This window comes from Canis lupus, chromosome 9 (assembly GCF_011100685.1).
Source record: "Canis lupus familiaris isolate Mischka breed German Shepherd chromosome 9, alternate assembly UU_Cfam_GSD_1.0, whole genome shotgun sequence".
Classification (NCBI taxonomy): Eukaryota; Metazoa; Chordata; class Mammalia; order Carnivora; family Canidae; genus Canis; species Canis lupus.
Genome location: NC_049230.1, coordinates 30,086,187 through 30,111,847, shown reverse-complemented (window position 1 = coordinate 30,111,847; position 25,661 = coordinate 30,086,187). Strand labels below are relative to the sequence as shown.

The 25,661-nt window shown below is 34.1% G+C and overlaps 1 protein-coding gene across 29 annotated transcripts in view; it reads right to left on the bottom strand.

Annotated features, from left to right (window-relative positions):
* STXBP4 (syntaxin binding protein 4) overlaps positions 1-25,661 on the bottom strand; it is a 213,656-nt gene that overhangs the window by 139,846 nt on the left and 48,149 nt on the right. For all 29 annotated transcript variants that reach the window (XM_038547771.1, XM_038547784.1, XM_038547778.1 and 26 more), the window contains 2 exons: positions 17,619-17,708; positions 13,286-13,351 (listed from right to left, as the gene is read on the bottom strand). In XM_038547771.1, the coding sequence (XP_038403699.1) occupies positions 13,286-13,351; positions 17,619-17,708 (156 nt within the window). The remainder of the gene's footprint in view (positions 1-13,285; positions 13,352-17,618; positions 17,709-25,661) is intronic.

Here is a 25,661-nt window from a genome sequence, read left to right as displayed (position 1 = left end):
TCTGGGTTTTAAATATTTTAAAGAGAGTTACAGACATTCTCTATTTGTCATTTTTAAAGACTGTTTTGTTAATTGTGAAAAAAGAAATTCTTGAGAAGTTAGAATTTTAACATTTTCAACAAAGCACAGGAACTCTTTCATTAACAATTCATTTGTATCGCTGCAATCTTCTTAAACAGAATAATAGGGCAGCCCTGGTGGCCCAGTGGTTCAGTGGTTCAGCCCAGGGCATGATCTTGGAGACCCGGGATCAAGTCCCACATCAGGCTCCCTGCATGGAACCTGCTTCTCCCTCTGCCTGTGTCTCTGCCTCTCTCTCTTGCTGTGTCTCTCATGAATAAATAAATAAAATCTTAAAAAAAACCCAAACAGAATAATATCATTCTATATACATTAAAGAAGCTGAATGGTATGCATAGTCAATATATTTAAAAAATGAAGTTTTATGGTTGATTTTGGGTAGTATATTTTTTTATTGTGTGTAATTCTGAAATGAATATTTGTGCCAGTATGTATGCGTTTGTATATACAAACACACGCATATTTTAAATTATTTGTATTAAAACTAGAAAATATACATTAAATAATACTATGAATACTATGAATCATTACAGTCTCTCAATCACTAAGTTACAGAGCCTTGACTGCTCTATTACTGTACATTCTAGCACTGCTAAGTCTGGTTGACTCTATTCTCATGGCATCTTTCACACAGACCTTATTGGTGTACTTCCATTGCTACTAACGGGTTAAACCTTCTACTGCTTATTATCTGGACAAGTGCTTCTCAAATATTCAGGTGTCTACAAATCACCTCAGGACTTGTTATATATGGATACTGATTCAGTAGGTCTGGGGTGGCATGTGAGACTCTGCATTTCTAAGTTCTAGGTGTTATTGACACTAGTGGTCCTGGACCACCTTTGGCCAGCTATAAGATGGCTTGGATTGTTGCACAAAAGAGTAAATTATTTTTAGGTCAAGATGGTAATTTCACTTATAATAAAAGGCTAGAAGAGATATTTTACCAAAAATGAAAGCTTTAATTAAGTTATAAACAAATGTCTCTACAACATAAGAACTTTCTAACAATATCAGTGATCCATTGATTCAAAATTTGAAACACTACAAGTACCTGTCTTCAGCTTTAGGTGAGCCATGTGATATAGGAGACACTAATTCAAGCTTCACACGATATTATCTTAAAGGACTTCCAAATTTATGACAAAAAGCTGTCAATTTGCAGCATAAACATCAAACTTATGATCTATTTTTAACTTTTATACCTTTCAAAGAAGAGATTAAGCTGCACAATGAATAAAACTGATTATCATAATGGATGGTGCTCCAGCTATGTTGGATCAAAAATTCAAATTTATTGGCGCACCTGGGTGGCTCAGTTGGTTTAGCATCTGCCTTCAGCTCAAGTCATGATCCTGGAGTCCCAGGATGTCCCTGGAGTCCTGCATAGTAGGGAGTCTGCTTCTCCCTCTCCCTAAGCTCCCCCCACTCCTGCATGTACTATCTCTCTCAAATAAACTCTTAAAAAAAAATTCAAATTTATTGACATTTTCAAACAAGAGATTATTTTCTTTATTGCTGCATTCCACTGTACAATACATGTGTAATGTATATGTGCAAAGTTCTTTGCAGCTGAATGTGTGAAAAATGTCATATACCAAACAGTTAACTTTATTTGGTATATATGTGCAAATTCTGTAACTTTTCATTAAGTTTAGATGACAATGAATTTAATGATCCTATGTTCTTTGCTAATGCTCCTTGGCTGAGTTGTAGAAGAGTTTTACAAAGATTTACCATATATTTTTTTTAAGATTTTATTTATTTATTCACGAGAGACAGAGAGAGAGAGGCAAGACACATAGGCAGAGGGAAAAGCAGGCTGCATGCAGGAAGCCCGATGTGGGACTCAATCCTAGGACCCCGGGATCACACCCTGAGCCAAAGGCAGACGCTCAACCCCTAAGCCACCCAGGCATCCCCAGATTTATCATATTTTTAACATCAATTCAAAATTTTCTTAAAACAAAAGGAAAGCTTGCCTAATATTCAATCAACAAAGACAAAAAAAAAAAAAAAAAACCATCACACTGCACATAAATGAGCTAAACTTAAAGATCCAAGAAAAGGAAAACCTTATTTGTGAAGCTGAACAAGTATAAGAATTCAAACTGACATTAAAACTTTTAATACTACACATCAACAATGATTTTATGTATTTTTCTACCATAAATCAATATGCAGATTTTAATTATTAATAGTGTTAGGTAAATTAGTTATAAAAACTAAGAAAAATTTGAGGTATGCTACGGAGATACTAAGTTTAGAGTTGCTTTCAATATGTAAAATACTCCTTCGAATTTGACATTAATAGTAATAAGAATTAGTGATATACTTAATTTGAAAAGATACGTTTGCTTGAAAGATGAAGTCTTCTAGAAAAAAATGAAATAGTTTTATCCATATGGATGCAAATATTAAAAGAAAAAGATTTTGGCATTCAGTTAGTAGAAAATTTTTAAGTGTGTTTGGAACATTTGGGTATATGAATTTTTTTTCAATAATAAATCTTATTAAATCGAAACACAGATCCAGTATTTCCACTGAAAATTTAGTGTACAAAATAAGATATATTCTCAATGTAACACTGGACGTCAAAGATACAGTACGGAAAAAGAATGTAAAAATCTCTCATCAGGGCAGCCCGGGTGGCTCAGCGGTTTAGTGCTGCCTTCAGCCCAGGGCCTGATCCTGGAGACCTGGGATCGAGTCCCATGTAGGGCTCCCTGCATAGAGCCTGCTTCTCCCTCTGCCTGTGTCTCTGCCCCGCCCCCCTCTCTCTCATGAATAAATAAATAAAATCTTAAAAAAAAAAAAAAAAACTCTCATCAATGAATTTTTAACATTGCACATTCAATGATATTTTACACATATTATACTAAATAAAATCTATTTAAAATAATTTCTCCTGGGCAGCCCGGGTGGCTCAGCGGTTTAGCACTGCCTTCAGCCCAGGGCCTGATCCTGGGGACCCGGGATCGAGTCCTGCATCCAGCTCCCTGCATGGAGCCTGCTTCTTCCTCTGCCTGTCTCTGCCTCTCTCTCTCTCTGTTTCTCATGAATAAATAAAAAATAAAATAAAATCTTAAAAAAAAAATTCTCCTATTTATTACTGTTTTAAAAAGGTGGCTACCAGAAAATTAACAGTATGGCTTTCTTTATATCTCTCCTGGACAGTGCTGGTCTACACTATCACAAAAGTCTCTTCTCTGATCTTCAGTTACTTCCCAACTTACTGTTAATATTTTTAAGTATTGACAGTCTTCATTCATCCTTTATCTATTAATCAAATATTTACTGAGTACCTAATCAATGTCAGATATTATTCTAATATAAATCAGAGAACACATCAAAGATAGCTGCCCTCTGAAACTTACCCTCCAGTTGAGAGATATAAAGGACAAAAATATGACAAGCATATAACATGTAAGAAAGCAATTAATAATACCACAAAACAACTCCACACATAGTAAGGGCTGGAGGTCAGTGGAGTGGATGGTGTAGGGAGGGGAGGGGCTAGAGTGATAAGAGATGAGGTCACTGAGGTAAGAGAAACATGGAGAAGGCAGATCAGGTAGGCTCTCACATTTACTTGTAGGCTACTACTTGTAGGATTTTGGTTTTTACTCTGAGATGGAAACCCCTAGAGAGTCCTAACTTAAGTTTTCAAAAAATATTTTTTAAAGATTTTAAGATTTATTTATTTGAGAGAGAGAGAGAGAGGGAGAGAGAGAGAGAGAAACATAAGTGGAAGCGGCAGAAGGAAAGGGAAAAAGAATCTCAAGCGGATTGCACTGAGCACGGAACCTGATGCAGGTCTCAATCCCAGGACCCTGAAATCATGACCTGAGCTGAAATCAAGAGGCAGGTGGTAACCAACAGAGCCCCCCAGGTAGCCCCTCACTTTAAGTTTTAAAAGGATCCTTCTGGGTGCTCTGTTCAGATTAGACTGTATGGCGGTGAGGCAAGAGTAAGAGCAGGGTGTTTGGGTAGGAAGCTGTCATTACAACACAGGCAGCAGATGATGGTGTCTTAGATTAGTGATGGAAATGGTGAAAAGTGGTAAAATTCTGCAATTTTTAAAAATTAGGGCTAACAGGTTAGATACAGAATGTGTAGGAAAGAAAGGGGTCAGATTATAGGTAAAGCAAGTTGATCATTTTTTCCCTTGTCAAATATCTTCAGAGGCAGTCTGTGGTCTAAAATCTTAGGTTGGTATCCAAATGCCTATGTGCTTTGGTCCCAACACACCCAACTCAAATTTCACTTTTTAACACTTTTCTTCTGTCCATAGCTCCCTTATATTCCTGGGCCTTTGATGATGATGATGATGATGATGATAAAAGAATATACATCAAAGCTATTATTTTTGAGGAACCTACTATATTCCTGACAGTTTTAAGCTCTGAAACTCTAAATTCCTATGAACAAGTTATAAGACAGATATCATTATATTTTTAGACACAAACATACTAACAAATAGCAGTACAGTTAGTGTGCAAAAGGCCTATTCTGACTCTCAAGACTTTTTTTTTTAGAGACAGAGAGGGTATGGGGAGAGGGAGAGGGAGAGAATCTCAGGCAGGCTCCACACCCGTGCAGAGCCTGATGTGGGACTCAATCTCATGACCCTAAGGTCATGACCTGAGCTGAAATCAAGAGTTGAACAGTTAACTGAGTCATCCAGGCATCCCAAAACAAGACTTTTTCTTTTGTAGCATGATTTGCATGCTGTGCTGTCTGTCTGGAATGCTCTTTCCTTTCTATGTCTGGCCCAGTTCAAGTATGTGTCACCCTTTCTATAAAAAGTACCATTATTCTCACACCCAGATTAGATTTTCCTCCTCTAAATTAAATGGTTAAAACAAATCATTCCCACATCTTTTTTCAGCACCTAATATTTCTTTTTCTATTATTTATAATAATGACGATGATAGTTTATATTTGTTGAATGCTTACTATGAGCTGTTCACATTTATATTATTTATCTTAATACTTCTGACAGTTTTTTGAGGGATTCTGTTATCAAACTCTTTTTAGAAATGATAAAACTGAGGCTTGGCAAGATGAAGTAGTTTGCCCAAGGTCAAAAGCAAAGAAAGAGGTAGGATCCAGATAAACCTGTGTGGTCTATCTCCAAAGTCCGTTATCTCCCACATTACTCCTCATGCTAATTCACCATTCTTCATATAAGATTCCTTTTCCTGTTTGTTTTTTCATTTATGTCCCATTTTTTCCTATTGAATCTTGTAAAGTTCTGATACAGATTTGTCGTAGATAATTTATTCATGAAGACCTGACCTTCCCTAAAACCAGAAACTAATCCAATTCAGAGAAATAAATACAGGAGGGCCTCAAGTGGAAGAAATAGGTATTGCGAGGAAAAAAACCCCCAAAATTTAATATTTCTTTACATTCATTTCTTAATTAGCCCTTAATGGAATTATTTTGTCAAGCATGCTTGATATCCTAAAGCGTTTAAGCGCTAAACATTTAGGAGAAAAGAAAATTTAAATTAAACATAGAAAAACACCCCACCCTCTAATTTGTTCTAAATGTAAAAAATAACAAAGATGTATAAATGTCTACTTTCAAGATGCAAACAAACACTAAAATGTAAAAAAGGCTGGCCATATAAACTGATGCAAATATTGAAGACACAGAATTAAAATAACCAAAAAAGAGGAGCCTGGGTGGCTTAGTTGATTAAGTGCCTGCCTTCAGCTCCAGTCATGATCCCAGAGTCCTGGGATCAAGCCCCATATTAGGCCCCTGTTTGGGGATGTCTGCTTCTCTCTCTCCCTCTTCCCCTGGTTATGTTCTTTCTCTCTCAAATAAATAAATAAATAAATAAATAAATAAATAAATAAATAAATAAATAAATAAATAAAATCTTTAAAAATAAAATAACAAAAAAGGCATACCAAAGTATAAAAATACTTAATAAGAGTCTGAAAAGTGGCCAAAAAATAGAGGACTTTCAAAAACTTTTTATTTGGATTTTTTTTTTAAAAGATTTTATTTATTTATTCATGAGAGACACAGAGAAAGGCAGAGACACAGGCAGAGGAGAAACAGGCACCTGCATGGTATGCAGGGAGCCTGACGTGGGACTTGATCCCAGATCTCCAGGATCAGGCCCTGGGCTGAAGGTGGCACTAAACCGCTGAGTCACCTGGGCTTCAAAATTATTTGAAATAATTTCAAATGTACCCAAGGGTTGCAAGGATTAGGTATAATATGAAGAACATTCTCATACTCTTCAGATATACCTAATTCATCAGATTCATCCTTTTGCTAGCATGTTCATGAGTGAGAAATAAAGTAATCTTGTAAGCTGCTGATATTTCAAGGTTGCTGTTGCTGAGATTCTGAATATTCTCAATTTCTTTCATATATAAGTACACACATATATACATGCACACACATGAATACAGATGTATATACACAAAATACATATATATATATACACACACACACACACGATTTTTTTTCTTAGCCTTTTTTGAGGGTTACACATATCATGGCTCTTCACCCTTAAAAACTTCAGTATTTCTTAAGTATATTCTCACATAATCACAGTATAGTTGTCAAATTTAGGAAATTTAATACTGATTCAATACTTTTACTCAATCTACCATCTGTATTCCAATTTTGTCAATTGACTCAATAATATCCTTTAGAACATTTTTTCCCATTTCAGTGCAGGATCCAATCTACTATGGCCAGGTCTTATATTTCCCTATATTTAACTCTTTTTTTTTTTTAAGACTTTATTTATTTATTCAGGGGACAGACACACACACACACACACAGAGGGCGGGGGTGGGGGGGCAGAGACACAGGCAGAGGGAGAAGCAGGCTCCATGCAGGGAGCCTGATGTGGGACTCCATCCCTGATCTCTGGGATCACGCCCTGGGCCGAAGGTGGTGCTAAACTGCTGAACCACCCGGGCTGCACTGCTTAGACTCTTTTCATCTGGGGCTTTTTATTGCCTTTCTTTCTTCTTTTTTTAATGACACTGATATTTTTTTAATACAACCCTTTTGCCTTTCTCTTGTGCTCCTTTTCCCTGTCTCTCTGTCTCTCTCTCTCTCAAACACACTCCTTTAAAAAAAAATAAAACTATCTCTGATCTTGGGTTTGTCTAATGTTTCCTCATGGCTAGATTCAGGTTACACATTCTCAGCCAGAATACTACATAGGTGATGTGTCCTTTTCAAGGTTTCACATTTGGAGTCACATTCTCCATCTGTTCTTCATTGGTGTTATCAATTTTTAGCACCAGTCAAGGTGTTGTTTTATTTCACTACTCTATAATTATTATTTTCCCCTAGCAATTAATAAGCAGTTTATAGAGAGCTACTTTAAAATCATGTAAATATGTAAATACTCTGCTCTTCATCAAAATTCCCCCCTAGATTTAGCATCTGATGACTCCAGCCTGATTCAGTCTATACTAACACAGATGCAAAATGCTGATTTCCCAGATCTGGCGGCCTCTCTGTAGTTACATCAGCATTCAACAGTAGTCTATAATGAACAAGAGCTCTCCTTTCTTCCCATTAATTAACTAATTAATCTATTCACTAATGGTATGGACTTAGGAATTACTACGAGTTTTTCAATGGTCTGCAATTCATACTGTATTTAATTATTTTGGTAATCAAGTTCTTCCAGATTTGGCCAGCGGGAGCCCTTTTCAAGCTTGTTCCTTGCGACATGACCCTATCATTTTGAGCACTTCCTTATTTTCTGGCTAGATGAAATATTCCAAGTTCATCTTGTACTTACCCTCCCCTAATACTTAAATTAGTCATTTCTTCAAGGAAACTGGGTTCCTTTAGTAGTGAATGATATCTGGGCACTTAGATATGCTTTGTGCTCATTGCTATTAGGGTGTCTGCTCCTTGGCTCTTATAGCTGACAGAGCCAGGGAATGAATATATATAGATTACTCATTCATATATATGCAGATATACAATTTGTATATGCATACATACACATACATATAGATACACCACATATATAGTCATATGCACATACACATATATATTTTAGCGTGAAATGACACGCTTACAATATCTCCAAATTGGAATCCGAACCACAGGATTGTTTTTTGACTTCCTTCCTTCTGTTTTATATGGCTATACTTTTTCATTGAGATTCTGGCTCTCAATGACAACACATTTGCTAAAACCTATATGCCACATGTAAAATGGTCTCAGAATTGCTTTGCCTGTACCATTAAAACAACAAAATACTAAAAAAAAGTTCAGGATTTGTTTGCAATTCTCTTCCAATTCAACCCCAACCTGTCAAAGTCTGAACACAAATACTGTGTTCATAAGTTACTTGAATTGGTTTTCTTTTGTTTTCCTTTAGTATGCATATGGTATTCATTTGAAATACGAATGGATTCATTTGTTTGCAGCGTTAAGTTCATTTTCTCTTATTTTTATTGCTTGTTTTATTTTTGAATGTATATAATATTAACATGCACCCCTAAGTAAAAATTGTATAAAGTTATTCTCAGATAGGTGTTAGTCCCTCCTATATCTTATCCACTGTGTGTCCACCAACATCATAGATAACCAGCTTCATCACTGTGTAGTTTACTCTTCCTTTGCTGTCTTTTGTAAAAGATAAATAGATATATAACTGCTCTTGTTTATTAAATACTGCATACTATATACACTCTTTTGAATTTTGTTTTTTTTACTTGGTAGTATTTTCTGGAAATCACATTACTCGAGAGAGATTAAGGCAGTTTCCAATATTTTCTAATTACAAATAATATTGCAATACTGTGTGCATATATTTTAATTCTATTAAAGGTGTATCGTCAGGGCAACTTCCTATACATGAGATTGTCAGGTAAAAGGGCAAGTGATATGTAGATTTGTTAGAACTACCAGTTCTTCACAGGAGTACCATTTTGCATTCCCAATGAAAATGCCTGTTTTGAAACACCCTCACCAACAGAGTTCTGTCAAGTTTTTTTTTTTTTTTTTTTTAACATTTTATTTATTTATTTATAGAGACACAGAGAGAGAGACATAGGCAGAGGGAGAAGCAGGCTCCATGCAGGGAGCCTGATGTGGGACTTGATCCCGGGTCTCCAGGATCACGCCCTGGGCTGGAGGCGGCGCTAAACCCGCTGAGCCACCAGGGCTGCCCTCTGTCAAGTTTTGAATTTTTGCTAATGTGATGGGTGAGAAATGGTATTGGTATGGTTTTTCTTAAAAAGACCAAAAGGAAAAACAAAAACAAAAACAACAACAACAACAACAAAAAACCAAAAACCAAAAAACACCAAACAGACAAACCTTTGTTGAGGCAGAATTTATCTATAGTAAATTTCAATATAGCAAAATTTACTGATTTTAGGTTACAGTTTAATAACATTACTTAACTCAGGATCACGAAAGTTTTTTTCTAGAATTTAATTATTTTAATGTTTTTATGTTTAGATCTCTAATCCATTCACAGTTTTTGAGTATGACATGAGGTAGGGGCTGAGATTCATTTCTTTTTCTCAAATATTCCCTTATTCTACTCTCATGTATTATAACGAGCATCTTTTCCCCAGTGAATGATCTGTGAACCTTTTGGAATATCAAATGACTCTAAGTGTAGGTCTATTTCCAACAGTGTCAGATTATGTTAGCTCCAGGCTTAAAGCCAGGTAGAGCAGTTTGTCTGATTATATTCACTCTCTAATTTCTTTGGTAATTGCCTATTGTATAACATCCAGGTTTTAAAGTTGTTTTCTGTTGGAAGATGTCTTCCTCCAGTGTTTCCCCTATGATTACTAAAAAATGGAAGTCATATCTTAGTATAGATTTAATTGGTATTTCTCTTATTATGAGAAAAATTATATTTTCATATAATTAAGGGGCATTTTAATAACATTTTTGGGGTGTCCATGTCTTTTGCCAATTTTTCTACATCATTTTTGGCTTCTCAACTGTTAAAACTTCTAACTGGTTATTATTTGTGTCTATGGATGAAATTGGGTTTTGCATATTTATATCTTGCTAGCTTGTGAATTTTTCATTGAGTTAGTTTTATCATTGACTGTCTACAGTTTTCTGGATTACTATTATGTCATCTGCAAGCAGATGGCTTTTTTTTTTTTTCCTAATTCATATGCCCCTAGTTGTTATTCTAGTCTAATTGCATTTTCTTTTTTTGTGTTTTTATCAGGTTTAGGCATCAATGTTACACTAGCTTCAAAAAAAGAATTTGGAAATTTTCTTTCAATTTTTTATTCTTTAGGACACTTATGTAGTTTTGGGATTGCCAAAGGTTTGTTTAAATTTCTCTGTGAAACATCTGGCCTGGTCCTTTTCTAGATATCTTATCTAGTTTCTTGATAACTTTATTTTTTAATGGAAATTGGTCTGTTAAGCTTTCTATCTCTATTGAGGTCAGTTTTGGTAAACTATATTTTTCTAGGACAAGTTTTTAATAGATGAGTTAATCCCATTGATGTTAATTGAAGTAACTATTATGTTTGGTCTCAATTTCATCATATTTTGTTGAAATTATCATATACATATATGTGTTTATTTTGTGTGTTCCTTTTGCTTTTTTTTTTCCTTTTTGTATTTAGGAGGATTTGTATTTTCATTCTATAGGTTACCTTTGTATTATTATTTTTTATAGTGCCTAAAATCTCCTCTATTTTAACCCAATCTTTTTTTTTATTTTAACTCAATCTTTTACTATTTGACATCAGTTTTAAATGATACCTTTACTTAAACAATGAAGCTGTTATATTCTATTTTCCTCTTTTTTTCCCCCTCCTTTATCCTTTCATTTTTTTTAAAGGTTTTTATTTATTCATAGAGACACAGAGAGAGAGGCGCAGACACACACAGGCAGAGGGAGAAGCAAGCTCCATGCAGAGAGCCCAATGTGGGACTCGATCCTGGGTCTCCAGGATCACGCCCTGGGCTGCAGGCGGCGCTAAACCGCTGCGCCACTGGGGCTGCCCTATCCTCTCATTTTTTAAAAAGAAATTGCATCTTTTAATTTTTTTTTTTTGTCAGACGTACTGTTAACGTGTTGTTCTTTTACCTGCAAACTCATTCTCATTTTAGTCTCAACTATAAAATAACATCTGTGAAATGCTCACTCTCTGGGAAACTCTGGGCAGTTATTCCAGTAATTATTTTGGCTAGGTGAAACTCAACCTTTCCTAGATTCCTCAGGAATACTACATGTGTGCAGTATTCCCTGAATATTGGCACATTCCAAATGGTTTTTCCAGGACCTTGATTATCTGAAAGTCAGCTTGGCTGTATACAATTTGGTTTATACTTTCTTTCCTTTAGTTTCTTGAAAATGTTACTCTACTATGGTCTTATTTTGTTGTTTTGAGAGGGCTGATGCTGGTCAAATTCTATTGCCTTTGTAAGTTGTCTGATCTTTTCCCTTGGAGGCACTGTGCATTTTCCTCTATATATCTCTAAAATCTAGTAAGTTTACTGGATATGTCCTAGAGTTGATCTTTCTATGGTCATATTTCTCTAGTATTCAATAATAGATTCAGGTCTTATTTCTGGAAGTTTTTATAGATTATAGTTCTAAATATTAGTGTTATTCAATTGTTTTACTTTAAGAAATTCTTTTACTTATTTCATTATCATTTTCTTGGCTATGATTTTTTTCCCAAATGCCTTTTAGTTTTTCTGTATATTTTCTTGGATAACTTATAAACTTAGTTTTCATTTCTGTTATGCTTTTGTTTTTTTCTTCTATTTCTTTCCTAAGTTTTACCAACTCGCATTTTATTTCTTTTTGCTTTTTAAAAATATCATTTCTATTCTAAGTTTATAAAAATTTCTGATTTAAGGTGTTTTTTTCTTAGTGCAAAATGCTTTGGGGATATCTAATTGAATTTTGAGTGTTGTGTTAGTTTTCTTCAGCTTTGTGGTTGAATTGTTTTGGAGAGTTTTCATCAGAAGGAAAGCTTTAATTTATATTTTCTAATTTTTCACAGTTTTTTTCTAATAAAGGGGACAGTTTTATTTTTTTTTCCTATTCCTTTTTTTCCCCCATAGAAAGCGTTCTTAGTTCAACAGCACCCTCTTCTGTGCAGTTTCTTTCTGGATCATGTTGGTGGTGGTCATGGTGGGGGTAGACGGCAAGGATGGGTATGTGTTGTTTCTCTTTCATTCCTGCAAGATCTTTAATTTTCCCCTCTTATTTCCTTATTGCCTCATCTCCAAGGGATACCACTCTGTTTCTGGTCATTTGGTTATTCTCCAGAAACAATAATTTTCCAAGGCTGCCACTTCTGGTTGCACACTTTCTCAAGTCCTGAGAACCACCCAATACTGATCTATGTTTAGATTATGGCACTCACTGTTGGATTTTCTTTCTAGAGGGGATTGTGTTTGTACTTCATCTAATTGTTTTGTTTTTTCTTGTTCTTTTACAGAGTCATTGAAGGCTCTGTTCTTTGTATCCCAAAGTTTCAGTGGCAGGAAGGCTGCAGGACTTTGTTGGAAAATTTTTTACTCTATTTATATGTACTTTAAAGGATGTGGTATTTTATGTCACAGTCATATTGAAGGTATGAATCCTTTATGATTTTATTTGCTCTCTTTGTTGACTTTATGTTTTCTGTGGAGATAATGTTCAGGAAATTCAAAATCAGGTGATTACCACTGATCTCTCCCTATGTTCTTTAATCTTTCTATGCTTATCAATATTTTATTTGTATATCTATCTTATGATAGTACCATTGCATTTGTTTTGTTGCAAGCTACCTAAAATTCTGTAAAGAATGATGCAGAGTAAAAATAAATGTTTACTTTTTTAGTATTAAAAAATAAAAGTAAAAAATGCTTTGCCTTGGAGGGCTTCTCTTGCTTTGTATTTTAATAAAATGAGGTACGTGAAACAGAAGAAAAGAAAAAGGAAAAATAAAAGAAAAAATAGAAAAGCAATGTGACTGATTATTTACTTCAGATAACCATGGTTATCTGGTTTTGGAGGCAATTTCTTTGAGCAATAGTAGCAAGACTTCAGTGCAGATACAGCCTCTGAAAGTGCTTTTAAAACTTATGCTACTTTATACTATATTATTCACATCTGTAAGGTCCAGGATATTATACAACATCACTGCTGCATACCTCATATGTTTACCCACATTAACACAAAGCACATATATACAATACATGCACTTACTTGTTTCACATTCTGGAGTTCTTCTGTCAATTGTTTCTTTTGCCTTTCTGATTCAAATAACTTTTCCTGTATTTAAAAACCAAAGAGTTAAAAACAAGTTATGAAGTACCAATGAGTATCATTTTTAGGGCTTTATTTAAATATTTATAAATTCTCCAAACATCCAATTGCGACAATCTGAAAACGTAGCTCTCAGTCACTTTTCTGGCTTTACACATGCCATTTAAAAGTAATTAGTCATTTACAGCACAATTGTGATATAAATGCATTTTCTGTTAATTAGCCATTTTGTACAATCTCGAAATTTGAGCTCCAAAATAATTTAATCAGGATGAAAATGTGTAAATAATACATTTTGGGCAATAGCAATTATTACCAAAAAGCTTTCAAATTGAAGAGCATTTTTATTACAGTTTAGAAGTAAAGGTCTATTGCTACACTAAAAAGGACATATGAAACTAGATAGACTATTGTTTTTCTAATTTACTTTGTGCTTGGAAGATTATCCATACAAATGAAGATAGGACTAGTGTAACCAAAATGTAAAATAATAGTTACAAAGATAGAATAAATGGCAATATGCATGCAAATTAAATATTACCTTCAAACTTAAAATTAACTTAAGCACATACCCTAAAACATTCAACTTTTTGAAAACATAACATAAATAAATCCCTATTTTATTGATCAAATCAGAAATACTAAAAGAAATTTAAGGACCATTTTACTATCAACTTGAACAGAGGAACTGCTTGAAGATTAAACTAAGTGGTAAATATTCATGGCAATACCACAATGTTTATAAGAAGCATTCTGTTTCCTGGTATATTTCAGCTCATTCTTATCTAAGATATGAAATGAAGGTATATGAAGACGAATATAATACAGCAATCTAATGAATCTGCCACAGACTAGGAGCCAAGAAACTGCTGGGTCTCATGCTTTTATGCTCTATAGCAAGTCACCTTCACTCTGTGTCCTAGTTTTTTGCACCTGTAAATGGAAAATACATCTATTTTCATTCAGCTTTGCAAAGCAGTAGCAATCTGAACTTTGCAGAAAGGCTTTAAGTTAAATAAAGCCCACAGTACTTTTAAAAAATCACTCTTGTCAAATAAAAATTAGCCACTGGCATCATGATCTTGGTTTCATTTTTATTTGTGCCTCAAATTATACATGAAGAATAGAGTTGTCGCAAGTGATGAGAGAACACCTACACACTCTATGAACTTCATTTAACAACCTCTATTATCTGTGTGTGTACAAGGCAGGTAGAAAAACTGAAGGTACACATGTTACCTTGAAGAAGTATTTATAGCTGTATATACTCTTTTACATGGCAAAGCAAGTGGTTCTCAGTCAACAGATAGGTTTTTGGGTAAAGGAAATTATAAAATACAGAATATGCTATATCTGGGATTTCAGGTGCTGTCAGATTAGGATATGTTTAGTTACAGGTCATAGACTTTAAATGTGAACCCCGATTTTTTGAAGAGCTCCTACGGGAAGTCCTGTTTAAATGTTACATAAATGCAATTTTAAGTTAAAATTCTAATAATTCATACTGGCATTTAAATAAAAACTGAAATATATCAGTAAATTTAACAATGATAAACATTAAGGAAATGAAAAGATCTGAGAGCCTCTGAAAGGTTTTTTGTTTTGAAAGAGAGAGGGAATCTTAAGCAGGCTTTACACCTAGCACATACTCCAACACAGATTTAATATTACAACCCTGAGATCACGACCTGAGCCAAAATCAAGAGTCCAATGTTTAACTGACTGAGCCACCCAGGCACCTTTGAAAGTTCTGATGAACCATAAAATTTAATGGCTTATGCAGAGATGAATTATACATAATGCCATCTTATTAAGACAGCCATCATTGGAGATGTTTTCAAAGAGAATATGAGGAAATTACTGTCAATTTATTCTTAAAACTAAATTTATATTTTTCCATCTTTACTCTTAACTGTTATACCAAAAAATATAGAAGTGGTTTCAAGTTGTAAAAAAGTCTGTAAAATATTCCTTTAATAATGGAATGCTTGTACATACTTGGAAGGACCATAAATTGGTAAAGTCTTTTTCATAATATATAAAATTTAATATCTCCATATCCTTCCATAAAACAATTCCACTTTCAGAAATGTATTCAGTTTGTATTTTTCCAATTGTAGAAATTGCCCAAGACACATCTACAAAGCTATTTATGATGGACTTATTTTTAGTAGTGGAAAACTGGAAGTAGCCTAAATATTCATCAGTGAGGAACAGGCTAGGGGTGCCTGGGTGGCTCAATCAGTTAAGTGTTTGCCTTTGGATCAGGTCATAATCCCAGTGTCCTGGGATTGAGCTCTACTTCTGGCTTCCTGCTCAGCGAGGAGTCTGCTTGTCCCTCTCTTTCTGCCTCTCCCCACTGCTTGTGTGCTCTCTCTCTCTCTCTCTCTCTCTCAAATAAATAAATAAAATCTTATAAAAAAGAAAAAACAAGGAGCTATCTAAATAACCTAGGACAGAACCACTGGATGATAGGAGAACCATTAAGAAGAATTTGGCAACTGTGGAAGGAGCCTCGGTGTCCATCGAAAGATGAATGGATAAAGAAGATGTGGTTTATGTATACAATGGAATATTACTCAGCCATTAGAAATGACAAATACCCACCATTTGCTTCAACGTGGATGGAACTGGAGGGTATTATGCTGAGTGAAGTAAGTCAATCGGAGAAGGAAAACAGTGTATGTTCTCATTCATTTGGGGAATATAAATAATAGTGAAAGGGAATATAAGGGAAGGGAGAAGAAATGTGTGGGAAATATCAGAAAGGGAGACAGAACATAAAGATTCCTAACTCTGGGAAACGAACTAGGGGTGGTGGAAGGGGAGGAGGGCGGGGGGGTGGAGGTGAGTGGGTGACGGGCACTGAGGGGGACACTTGACGGGATGAGCACTGGGTGTTATTATGTATGTTGGTAAATTGAACACCAATAAAAATTATTTTATTAAAAAAAAAAAGAATTTGGCAGATCTGTACATATTAACTTGAAAAGCAGCCCAAGATATAAAGCTAGCAAAGAGAAAAAAGAAAAAGAAGTTGTAAAAAAGTGTGCAGTATGAAGAGATTTACATAAAAGTTAAAATAAACACATATATTTATTTTTAGAAATTTAATTGAGAAAAATAATAGAGAACAAGTGTCTCAAAGGATAAAGTGTGTTTAACAATGGCTTCCTCTTGAAGTTGGAATTTAAAAAGGCAGAAAGGAAATTTCTTCCTTTTTTAGGGAGTTGCAAAGATTTTTCATTAAAGGGTACCCAGGTGGCTCAGTCAGTTAAGCATCTGCCTTTGGCTCAGGTCATGATCCCAGGGTTATGGAACTGAGCCCTACCTCTGCCTCTGTCCCTCCCATCCGCTCATGTTCTCTCTCTCATATAAATAAATAAAATCTAAAAAAAAAATAAAATGAACATTAAGTAAATAAACAGAATTTTACTTATTTCAGAAAATAACTTAAAATAATTGAAAAAATATATTCCTATAGTGAATTAAGAGTATATCAAGTAGTTATCTGCTTTTCTTGAAGATCTGGAAAATATAATGGATTTCTGTGAAAATTAGGGTATAATTTGAATTTAATATTCTATTAAATATAGAATGGAAATATATAAAAAGAATCAAAAACTTTTAAGATTTTATTTATTTATTTATGAGGTGAGGGGCAGAAACACAGGCAGAGGGAGAAGCAGGCTCTATGCAAGGAGCCAGACGTGGGACTCCATCCCGGGTCTCCAGGATCACGCCCTGGGATGAAGGCGGCACTAAACCGCTGAGCCACACAGGCTGCCCAAGAATTAAAATCTTAAAGTATATTTGGGCACGCTGCGTGTCTTTTTTCTCTTAATTATATTACCATAATTCTAAATTATGTTACCAAAATGAGAGGTCTCTGAAGCATGTTCATGAACATGGGAGAAAATGTATTTCCCAGTGAACATTTAAGAATCCAAAATTGTCATGGCTTGCTTTGTTGACTCATCTAATCAAGGTTTCTCATCCTTGCCACCAATATGAGAACAGAGGAGGTGAGAAATAGCCAGATCAGCAGGTATGTCTACACTGAATCTTACATGGGTATTAAGAAATATAAATAATAAGTTTGTAAACTAAAAAAATGACCTCTTTAAAGGCCTATTAAATAAATGAATTATCAAATATTTGACATTAATATGAACACAAATAATATCAAATATTTGATAACTTATAATAAATATAATAATATTCTTCTGCTTTTCTCTCAACAAAATGTAAAGGAGGCAAAACTGGAGATTACCTTGAGTGCATTCACTTCCTCCAAGGCGTCATTTCTTTCACGCTTAAGCCTTTCTATTTCATCTGTCTCTGAGGAATCACAGGGAAGAAGCTATCAACATTAAAATATAAGAAAAATGTTATGAATTAGATGCTAATGTTGACAACTAGTACAGAAATCCTTTTTGACGAGTGTTAAGTTTTTGCATTTTAATAACAAAATTTAGTTTCTTACTTTGGAGTCATCTGATTAGATGAAAGAGAATGTTAAAGATTCTGGAGTAACTTGATTTGAGCTTAACTTTGCATTGTTATTTATAATAGAATCTAGGTGATTATAAAGTATACATACCTGTTATCATCTTTATGATTACTTTAACAATATAATTTCCCTTAAAAGTCCACAAATTCTAAAATTGTATTTATAATGTCAAAAAGACTTTTGAGTCATCAACATAAACTATTCCCTAAAGATCCACCCCAAGTACATGGTATCTGAGGCTAACAAAATGCTGGACATCATCAACCAAGAAAGTTTATGAACCCAGTAAACCCAGTGAATCCAGTAAAGTTCATTACTCAATTATTCATTACTCGATTATACACCTTGTTTTAATGAAATGAAATGCAATGTTAACAGCCAGCCAGCTTAAAAAGATTCCTGCATAGGAACTATGGACTGAAGGTAATATTAATAATTCATGTACAAGTGAATAACCACCACCACAAAATACCAGAGATGGCAATTCCTCTTCTTTTACTGCTAGCACGATCTCTTTGACAGTTAATGACAAGGTAGAAAACAATCATAATCTAATCAGAGATAAAAATCCAAGTCTAATTACAGCCATCTTGCATGTATAAATTGTAACAAAACTAAAAAAAAAAAGGGTATAGAAAATATAATTTAAAGGACTATATGGAGAACACGATTGCTTTGTAAGTATGGGCTTAAGGCAGTCTTTCAGATAGGAGAAGTGAGGAACGCTTTGGTGGCTCAGTGGTTAAACATCTGTTTTTGGCTCAGGGCGTAATTCTGATATCCTTAAATGGGGCAAACCGTCCCCAAGTTTGCCCCTTTCTCCCTTTACAAACTCTCCCTGAATGATCATGTTCGCTGCCACGCTCTTACTATATATCACCCTCCAAATCATTCCCAGATCTCCCTTTGCGTCCAGTTACTTATTTCCAATGGCCTCTTGGTTATTTACACCTCTAAGCATATTGAACTTACTCTCTAAAATCCAACCTATCCTCTTCTCCACATTTCTTATTTCTCTAGTTCTATTAATAGCACCACCCTATTATTAATCTTATCCTGATCAAAACTCTGCAGTTATCTTTAACTTATTCTCCCTTGATTCTTACACCCAAATGCAATTCTTAATGGTGATATACTTGTGGCTGTTGGTAAATATTATATATCTGTCTCCCCATTCCTTCCCGTTATCCTCACCTTCACCATAGTTTAGTTTTTAATATTCTATATTCAGACTCTTTCCTTTGTCCACCATCTAAGCTACTTATGATCAGTTTCATTACCTTATAAGATAACGAAGACTATTATAAGATTACTATTTCTAAACTATTATTTTGATCATGTCAACACTATTCTCCCTAATGGCTCCTCACTAACTACTTGTAAAGTACAAACTTCTAAGTGTAATATTACCCTTTAGCCCTAACTTCCTTCAGTCATCTGCATGTACCGACTTATCTTTTTTTTCTTTAAAGATTTATTTATTTATTCATGAGAGACAGAGAGAGAGAGAGAGAGGCAGAGACATAGGCAGAGGGAGAAGCAGGCTTCATGCAGGGAGCCTGATGCAGAACTCGATCCCAGAACTCTGGGATCCCGCCCTGAGCCAAAGGCAGACACTCAACCGCTGAGCCACCCAGGTATCCCCCAACTCACCTTTTTAAAAAACTAGATTACTCTGCTTTCCATCAAATTACATATTTTTATTCATGCTAATTCTCATTACTTTCTGTTTACCTTTTAGGCAGATAAAATCCTATATATAATTTAAAACTCACTCAAATGCTAACTGTTATGAATCTTCTCTAAATGTTCTGAGCTCTATCAGTACTATAGCTTTATCACACAATGCTACAGCTTTTTAAACAATTATTTGTGCACATGACTTTCCTTACACTATATCTTAAATTCCGAGAAATTAAACTCAGGCTTGAGTTTTATTTATTTTAATAATGTGCTAGAGCAGCTACCCAATGCCATGCACACTGTAGTTGTTCATTGTATATATTTAAAGTTTTATAGATGAGTACATAATGCTACACATAATGAGAAATACCTTTTATATAATGACTCCAGTATAAAGGAAAGATTACTCATTCATATACAATTCACTAGTATTTTCCATTCTATTCTCCTCCCTTCTAAAATAGGGGTTGCGATCCACTAAATTGATTTAGAAAGAAACTAAGTAAAAAAAAAAAAAAGAAAAAAGAAAAAAGAAAAAAAAAGAAAGAAACTAAGTTGTGAAAAGTCTACTTTAGGGAATTTACAGTGTTCTCTCTGTGATTTTAAGATAATCCCTGTATGATATTTAATTAGTATGGTAAACCCATCATGTTATAATAGACTGTAGTCTGCTGTTGCTAAGTTCAGAATTCTGCTAAAACTAGACTCCAACCTTACTTTTGTGTGTAACCTTGCACCAGCCGCAGGTGTACAGTTCAGTACAGAATTTTTAAATATAGCAATGATGATTCTAATCACAGTAAGATAATTATATTTTTAGTTCTAAATGCCATATTATTCCAAAATAATAAGGTTTTTTTTGTCAACTAAACAAAAAATTGACTTAGACTGACTCAGCAATTCTTCCTTCTTGAAATATGGCATCTCAATAAATCTTATGAGTCAGATGAAAAGATGAGCAAAAGAAGCTCATTATAATAGAGTATATATTGTGTGATTCTATTGAATTTGATGTTCAAGAACAGGCCAAAGTTATCTATGCTAATATAAGTCAAAATAGTGGTTCCATTGTAAAGATGGGAATGGCGGCTAACTGGGTCAAAGTTGGTACAATGGAGCCTTTGAGTGGTGATTACACATGAGATACTAATAGAAATTCATCAAGTTGCACATTTGAGATTTTTATACTTTATAGGGTATCCATTATGCTTCAGCAAAAATATTCTTAAAAAATAAATTAAGGAGAAGACAAGCCAGAAGAAGGAAACACAAGTAAAAAAACAACCATCCCTAACAGATAGATTATAAAATCTGACTGTTGTATGTGACGAGATGGTTGAGGGGATAACCACAGTGGAATTTCCCCACTTTCACAGACTGTCAGCATCCTCAACGAGATCAATTGATACTTCAGATAAAGCACCATAGTGACAACAAAAAACTTAGGAATACTACTACAAAATAATAAAATATTTTTCATTTGTTTCTGATGAACTTGACAAGCAGTGATTTTTATAGTATTTTTCAAACTGTGGTATATGACCCTTTAGTGTATTTTAAGCAGAAATAGTTAGAACTGAATATTAAATAAGAATTAAATACTATAGAAAACGTAAGTACTATTTTGAGATTTTTGTTTCAGTTATATATGTAAGTGTGGTGAAGTAAAAGGTATTATTATGGATTCAAGTGAAAAAAAAGTCAGCATTTTATGGGGATATCTTCTACATGTTGACAAGCAGAACACAACAAAGGAAGCCTTATAAACTGATATAATGACAACTGCACAACATTTTGATCTGAAGCCATGGACAGGAAATTATTGGCATGCAGAAGACCTTGCACAATTACCAGTGGCACTTTGTGTTTGTCATCAAAGTATTAAGACTGAACACACTCTTATCTGCCCTAAAATCATATTGGCTAGAAAGGAAGTAAATTACTAATTTGGAGCACCAGTATTTTTTGCAGCTGTTAAGCAAGCTTTGCATGCTCACCCAAAGTACTCTGAATTCCCCATTTCTCTTATGCCACTCAACCACTGTTGCCTTTCCTCATCAAAGGTGAGGATAGTAGCTTTGAGAACTGTTTGGCAATAACAATGCTCTGTTGTCAACATTGTTTCCACCCGAAACAATGGAAAAAAAACAGTGCTCTTACAGCTTCAGTTTTCCTACCTTAAATGTTACTGAATTGGTTCTGATAAATCAGTACCTCAATTCTAGGAGACTGGGTGATCTCTTGAAAGTTTCCAAACAACTAGATCATAGGAACTCTCATTCTCATTAATAGAAACTGATTTATTGCTATTGTGACTACAAAATGGCATAGCCACTTCGAAAGACAGTTCGATGGTTTCTTATAAAACTAAATACCGGGGATCCCTGGGTGGCACAGCAGTTTGGTGCCTGCCTTTGGCCCAGGGCACGATCCTGGAGACCCGGGATCGAATCCCACATCAGGCTCCCCGTGCATGGAGCCTGCTTCTCCCTCTGCCTATGTCTCTGCCTCTCTCTCTCTGTGTGACTATCATAAATAAATAAACATTTAAAAAAATAATAAAACTAAATACCTTTACCATATGATCCAGCAATTGTGCTCCTTGGTATTTACCCAAAGGAGTAAAAAACTTATGTTCACACAAAAACCTACAAATGGATGTTTACAGTAGCTTTATTCACAATTGCCAAAACTTGGAAGCAGCCAAGAAGTCCTTTAATAGATAAGTGGATAAACTGTGGTATATTCAGATAATGGAATTTTAATCAGCACTGAAAAAACATGGAAAGATATGGAGGAACCTTAAATGCGTATTACTAAGTGAAAGAAGCCAATCTGAAAAGACTACATATTGTATGACTTCCAACTATATGACATTATAGAAAGAGCAAAAAAACTATGAATACAGTAAGAGGATCAGTGAATGCCAGGGGTGAGGGGTGCAGATGTGGGAAGATGAATAGGCAAAGCACACAGGTAAAGATCAGAACAGTAAAAATACTATGTATGATACAACAATGATGGACACATGTTGTGATACATTTGTCCAAACTCACACAGAATGTACAGCACCCAGAGTGCAATGTAAATGTAATGGAAACTATGAACGACAGGTGACAATGATGTGTCAGTGTAGGTTCATCAGTTGTAATGAGTGTACCACACTCTGGTGCAGGATGCTGATAATGAGGGAGGTCATGCATGTGCTGGGGCAGGGAGCATGTGGGAAATCTCTGTACCTTCCCCTCAATTTTACTGTAAACCTAAAACTGCTCTAAAAAATGAAGTCTTAAAAACAAAACAAAAAAATACACCATTTATTATAAGGGCAAAAAAGTGAAAGGTAACTAGGAATAAATCTAACAAAAGACTAATAAAGCTTATATTGGGAAAAATATATCAAGTGTATTATTTGCCATTCAAGAAGATAAAATAAGAAGTCAAAACATGTTCACAGAGAAGACTGAAATTTATAAAGATCCTGATTGTTCCCAAAATAATCTAGAAATTCAGTACAGTAAGATTTTTCCTAGAACTTATTTGGACGAGAAAAGGGATTAGCCAAAGCAACATTTAAAAAGAACAACAGGGATCCCTGGGTGGCGCAGCGGTTTGGCACCTGCCTTTGGCCCAGGGCGCGATCCTGGAGACCCGGGATCGAATCCCACGTCAGGCTCCCGGTGTATGGAACCTGCTTCTCCCTCTGCCTGTGTCTCTGCCTCTCTCTCTCTCTCTGTGTGACTATCATAAATAAATAAAATTTTAAAAAATAAAATAAAAAAAATAAATAAAAAGAACAACAAAGTGGAAGAATGTGTTATCAGATACCAATACTTATGAAGCAAAGTAAACCATTAACGAAGAATCCAAAAATGCCCATGCAAATATGGAAATCTTATAAATGACACAGCTGGATTGTAAATAATCCATCCACTGAAATAATGAATTTATATTTTAAAAATTACCTTTATAAAAATAACTGATCAAAATTTATGTATTTATATTTTTGTATGCCAATAAGTAGACTTGTGTACCAATAAGTAGAATTAATACTCAATTCAAAAGAAAATTTTAATGTCAGATCTTATGAATACAGTGAATTAAAACAAATACATTTTAATCATCTATGTATTTTGTAACAGAATGATAAGGTGCTCAATGACTGATTTCTTTTTCCAATGACTAATTTTAAGTATATCTATTCTTGAAATTATAATTTATCAAGGTAACATTCTAGGGTAATATGGGATACAAATAAAAGCAGAAGAAAAGGAAAGATGGTAACTTTCTGAGAATAAGAATTCATGAATGAATTTTCTTTAACATAAAATGATTATGAGTATCAAAAACTATGGTATTTAGATTCTATTAGATACATTTAAAGGGTTATATAAAAGTTTTCTTTACTAAAGAGAAATACATGTAGTCATTGGAAACCTAATCAAAACACTAACCAAAAGAAAAGTGGTATCGCTTCATCATTAGATTGAGTTGACTTTAAGACAGGAAGCATTCTAGAGATAAAGATTCAATATCCTGTCAGGATATAACAATTCTAGGGGCAGCTGGGTGGCTCAGTGGTTGAGTATCTGCCTTTAGCTCAGGTCATGATCCCAGAGTTCTGGGATCAAGTACCACATCAGGCTCCCTGTGGGGAGCCTGCTTCTCCCTCTTCCTATGTCTCTCTGCCTCTCTCTATATATCTCTCATGAATAAATAAATAAAAATCTTTTAAAAAAAGGATATAACAATTCTAAAATTACATATGTCTAATACAGCTTATGATATCAAAGGCTGTATTATGAGTGAAGAACATTAGAAATCAGCAACCAGAAAGGAGCTATATAACTAGAAACTGTGCAAAATAAGGGTCAAAGAAGCAATGACAATGGAAATGTTACATACTGAATGATAATTAAAATATAGATATAAACTTGTGGATGTGATTTTGTAAAAATTGTGTAGTACCATCTATGAGATAAAAAGTAGTATTGTTAAAATGTATTAAAAACCTAAAAAAATTCTGTTTTTTTTAAATAAATTTTAGTATATCGATAAAAGGGGAAATTTTCTAGGAAGATGTCCATTAACAGAATTATTCAAGAAAAAGACTAAAACTTGAATAAAATAACCTTAGAAGACATTAAAAAAATAGAAAATATCTCCTCTTCCAAAAAGACCTAGGCCCTGACCATGTGATATGAAACATTTTCAAACTTTAAAGGAACCTATACAGTTTCTACTATATAAGCTATTGAAGAAAAATATAAATGGCATAAGTTTTATTCATAAATTTAAAAATTTTAAAATGATTTGTAAATAAGTAAATATAAAAAGATTATAAATCATATTTATTAAATAAGATAATGCTAGCTTCTTTGAAAAATTAAAAATGTGAAATGGCTCCAATATCATGAAAAAATTTTTTGTTCACTTTTGCAGCTTCTGTTCCAATGGTAATTCAGAAAAAATTAAAATTTTTTGGAAGAGACAAAAATATAATTAATTTAAAATGCCTACCTAGAAAACAGAAAACCCAAGACAACTGAAAAGCAGCTAGAATAAGGGAGTTCAATGAACTGGCATCACACAAAATAACCGTTCAAAAATTAATATCTTCAGGTGCCTGGCTGGCTCAGTTGGTGGAGCATGCAACTCTTGATCTCAGAGTTCTAAATTCTGGCCCTATGTTGAGTATAGAGATTACTTAAAAATAAAATCTTAAAAAAAAATTAATATTTTTACTAGTCATCAATTAGAAAATACAATGGTTAAAAAAAATCCCATTTCCAACAGCAACAAAAACTGCAGTATGCCTATTCAGACATAACAAGAAATATTCAAGACATATATGAAGCAAGATATAATTTCCTCTTTCTAAAATATCAACAAACACCAAAATGAATGGAGAAATAAACCATGTTCATCTCTCTCAAACCACTCTCTAAATTCAATGCAATTCCAATTTTTAAAAGTTCCAACTGAATTTTTATTACCACAGCAAAAATGATTCTAAAGATCATCTAGAAGATCAAAAATCAGTAAGTTAAAAAGAAAAAAATGAAGGACTTAGCTTACCACATAATAATGAACCTAGAAATACACTGTTGGAATAATTAA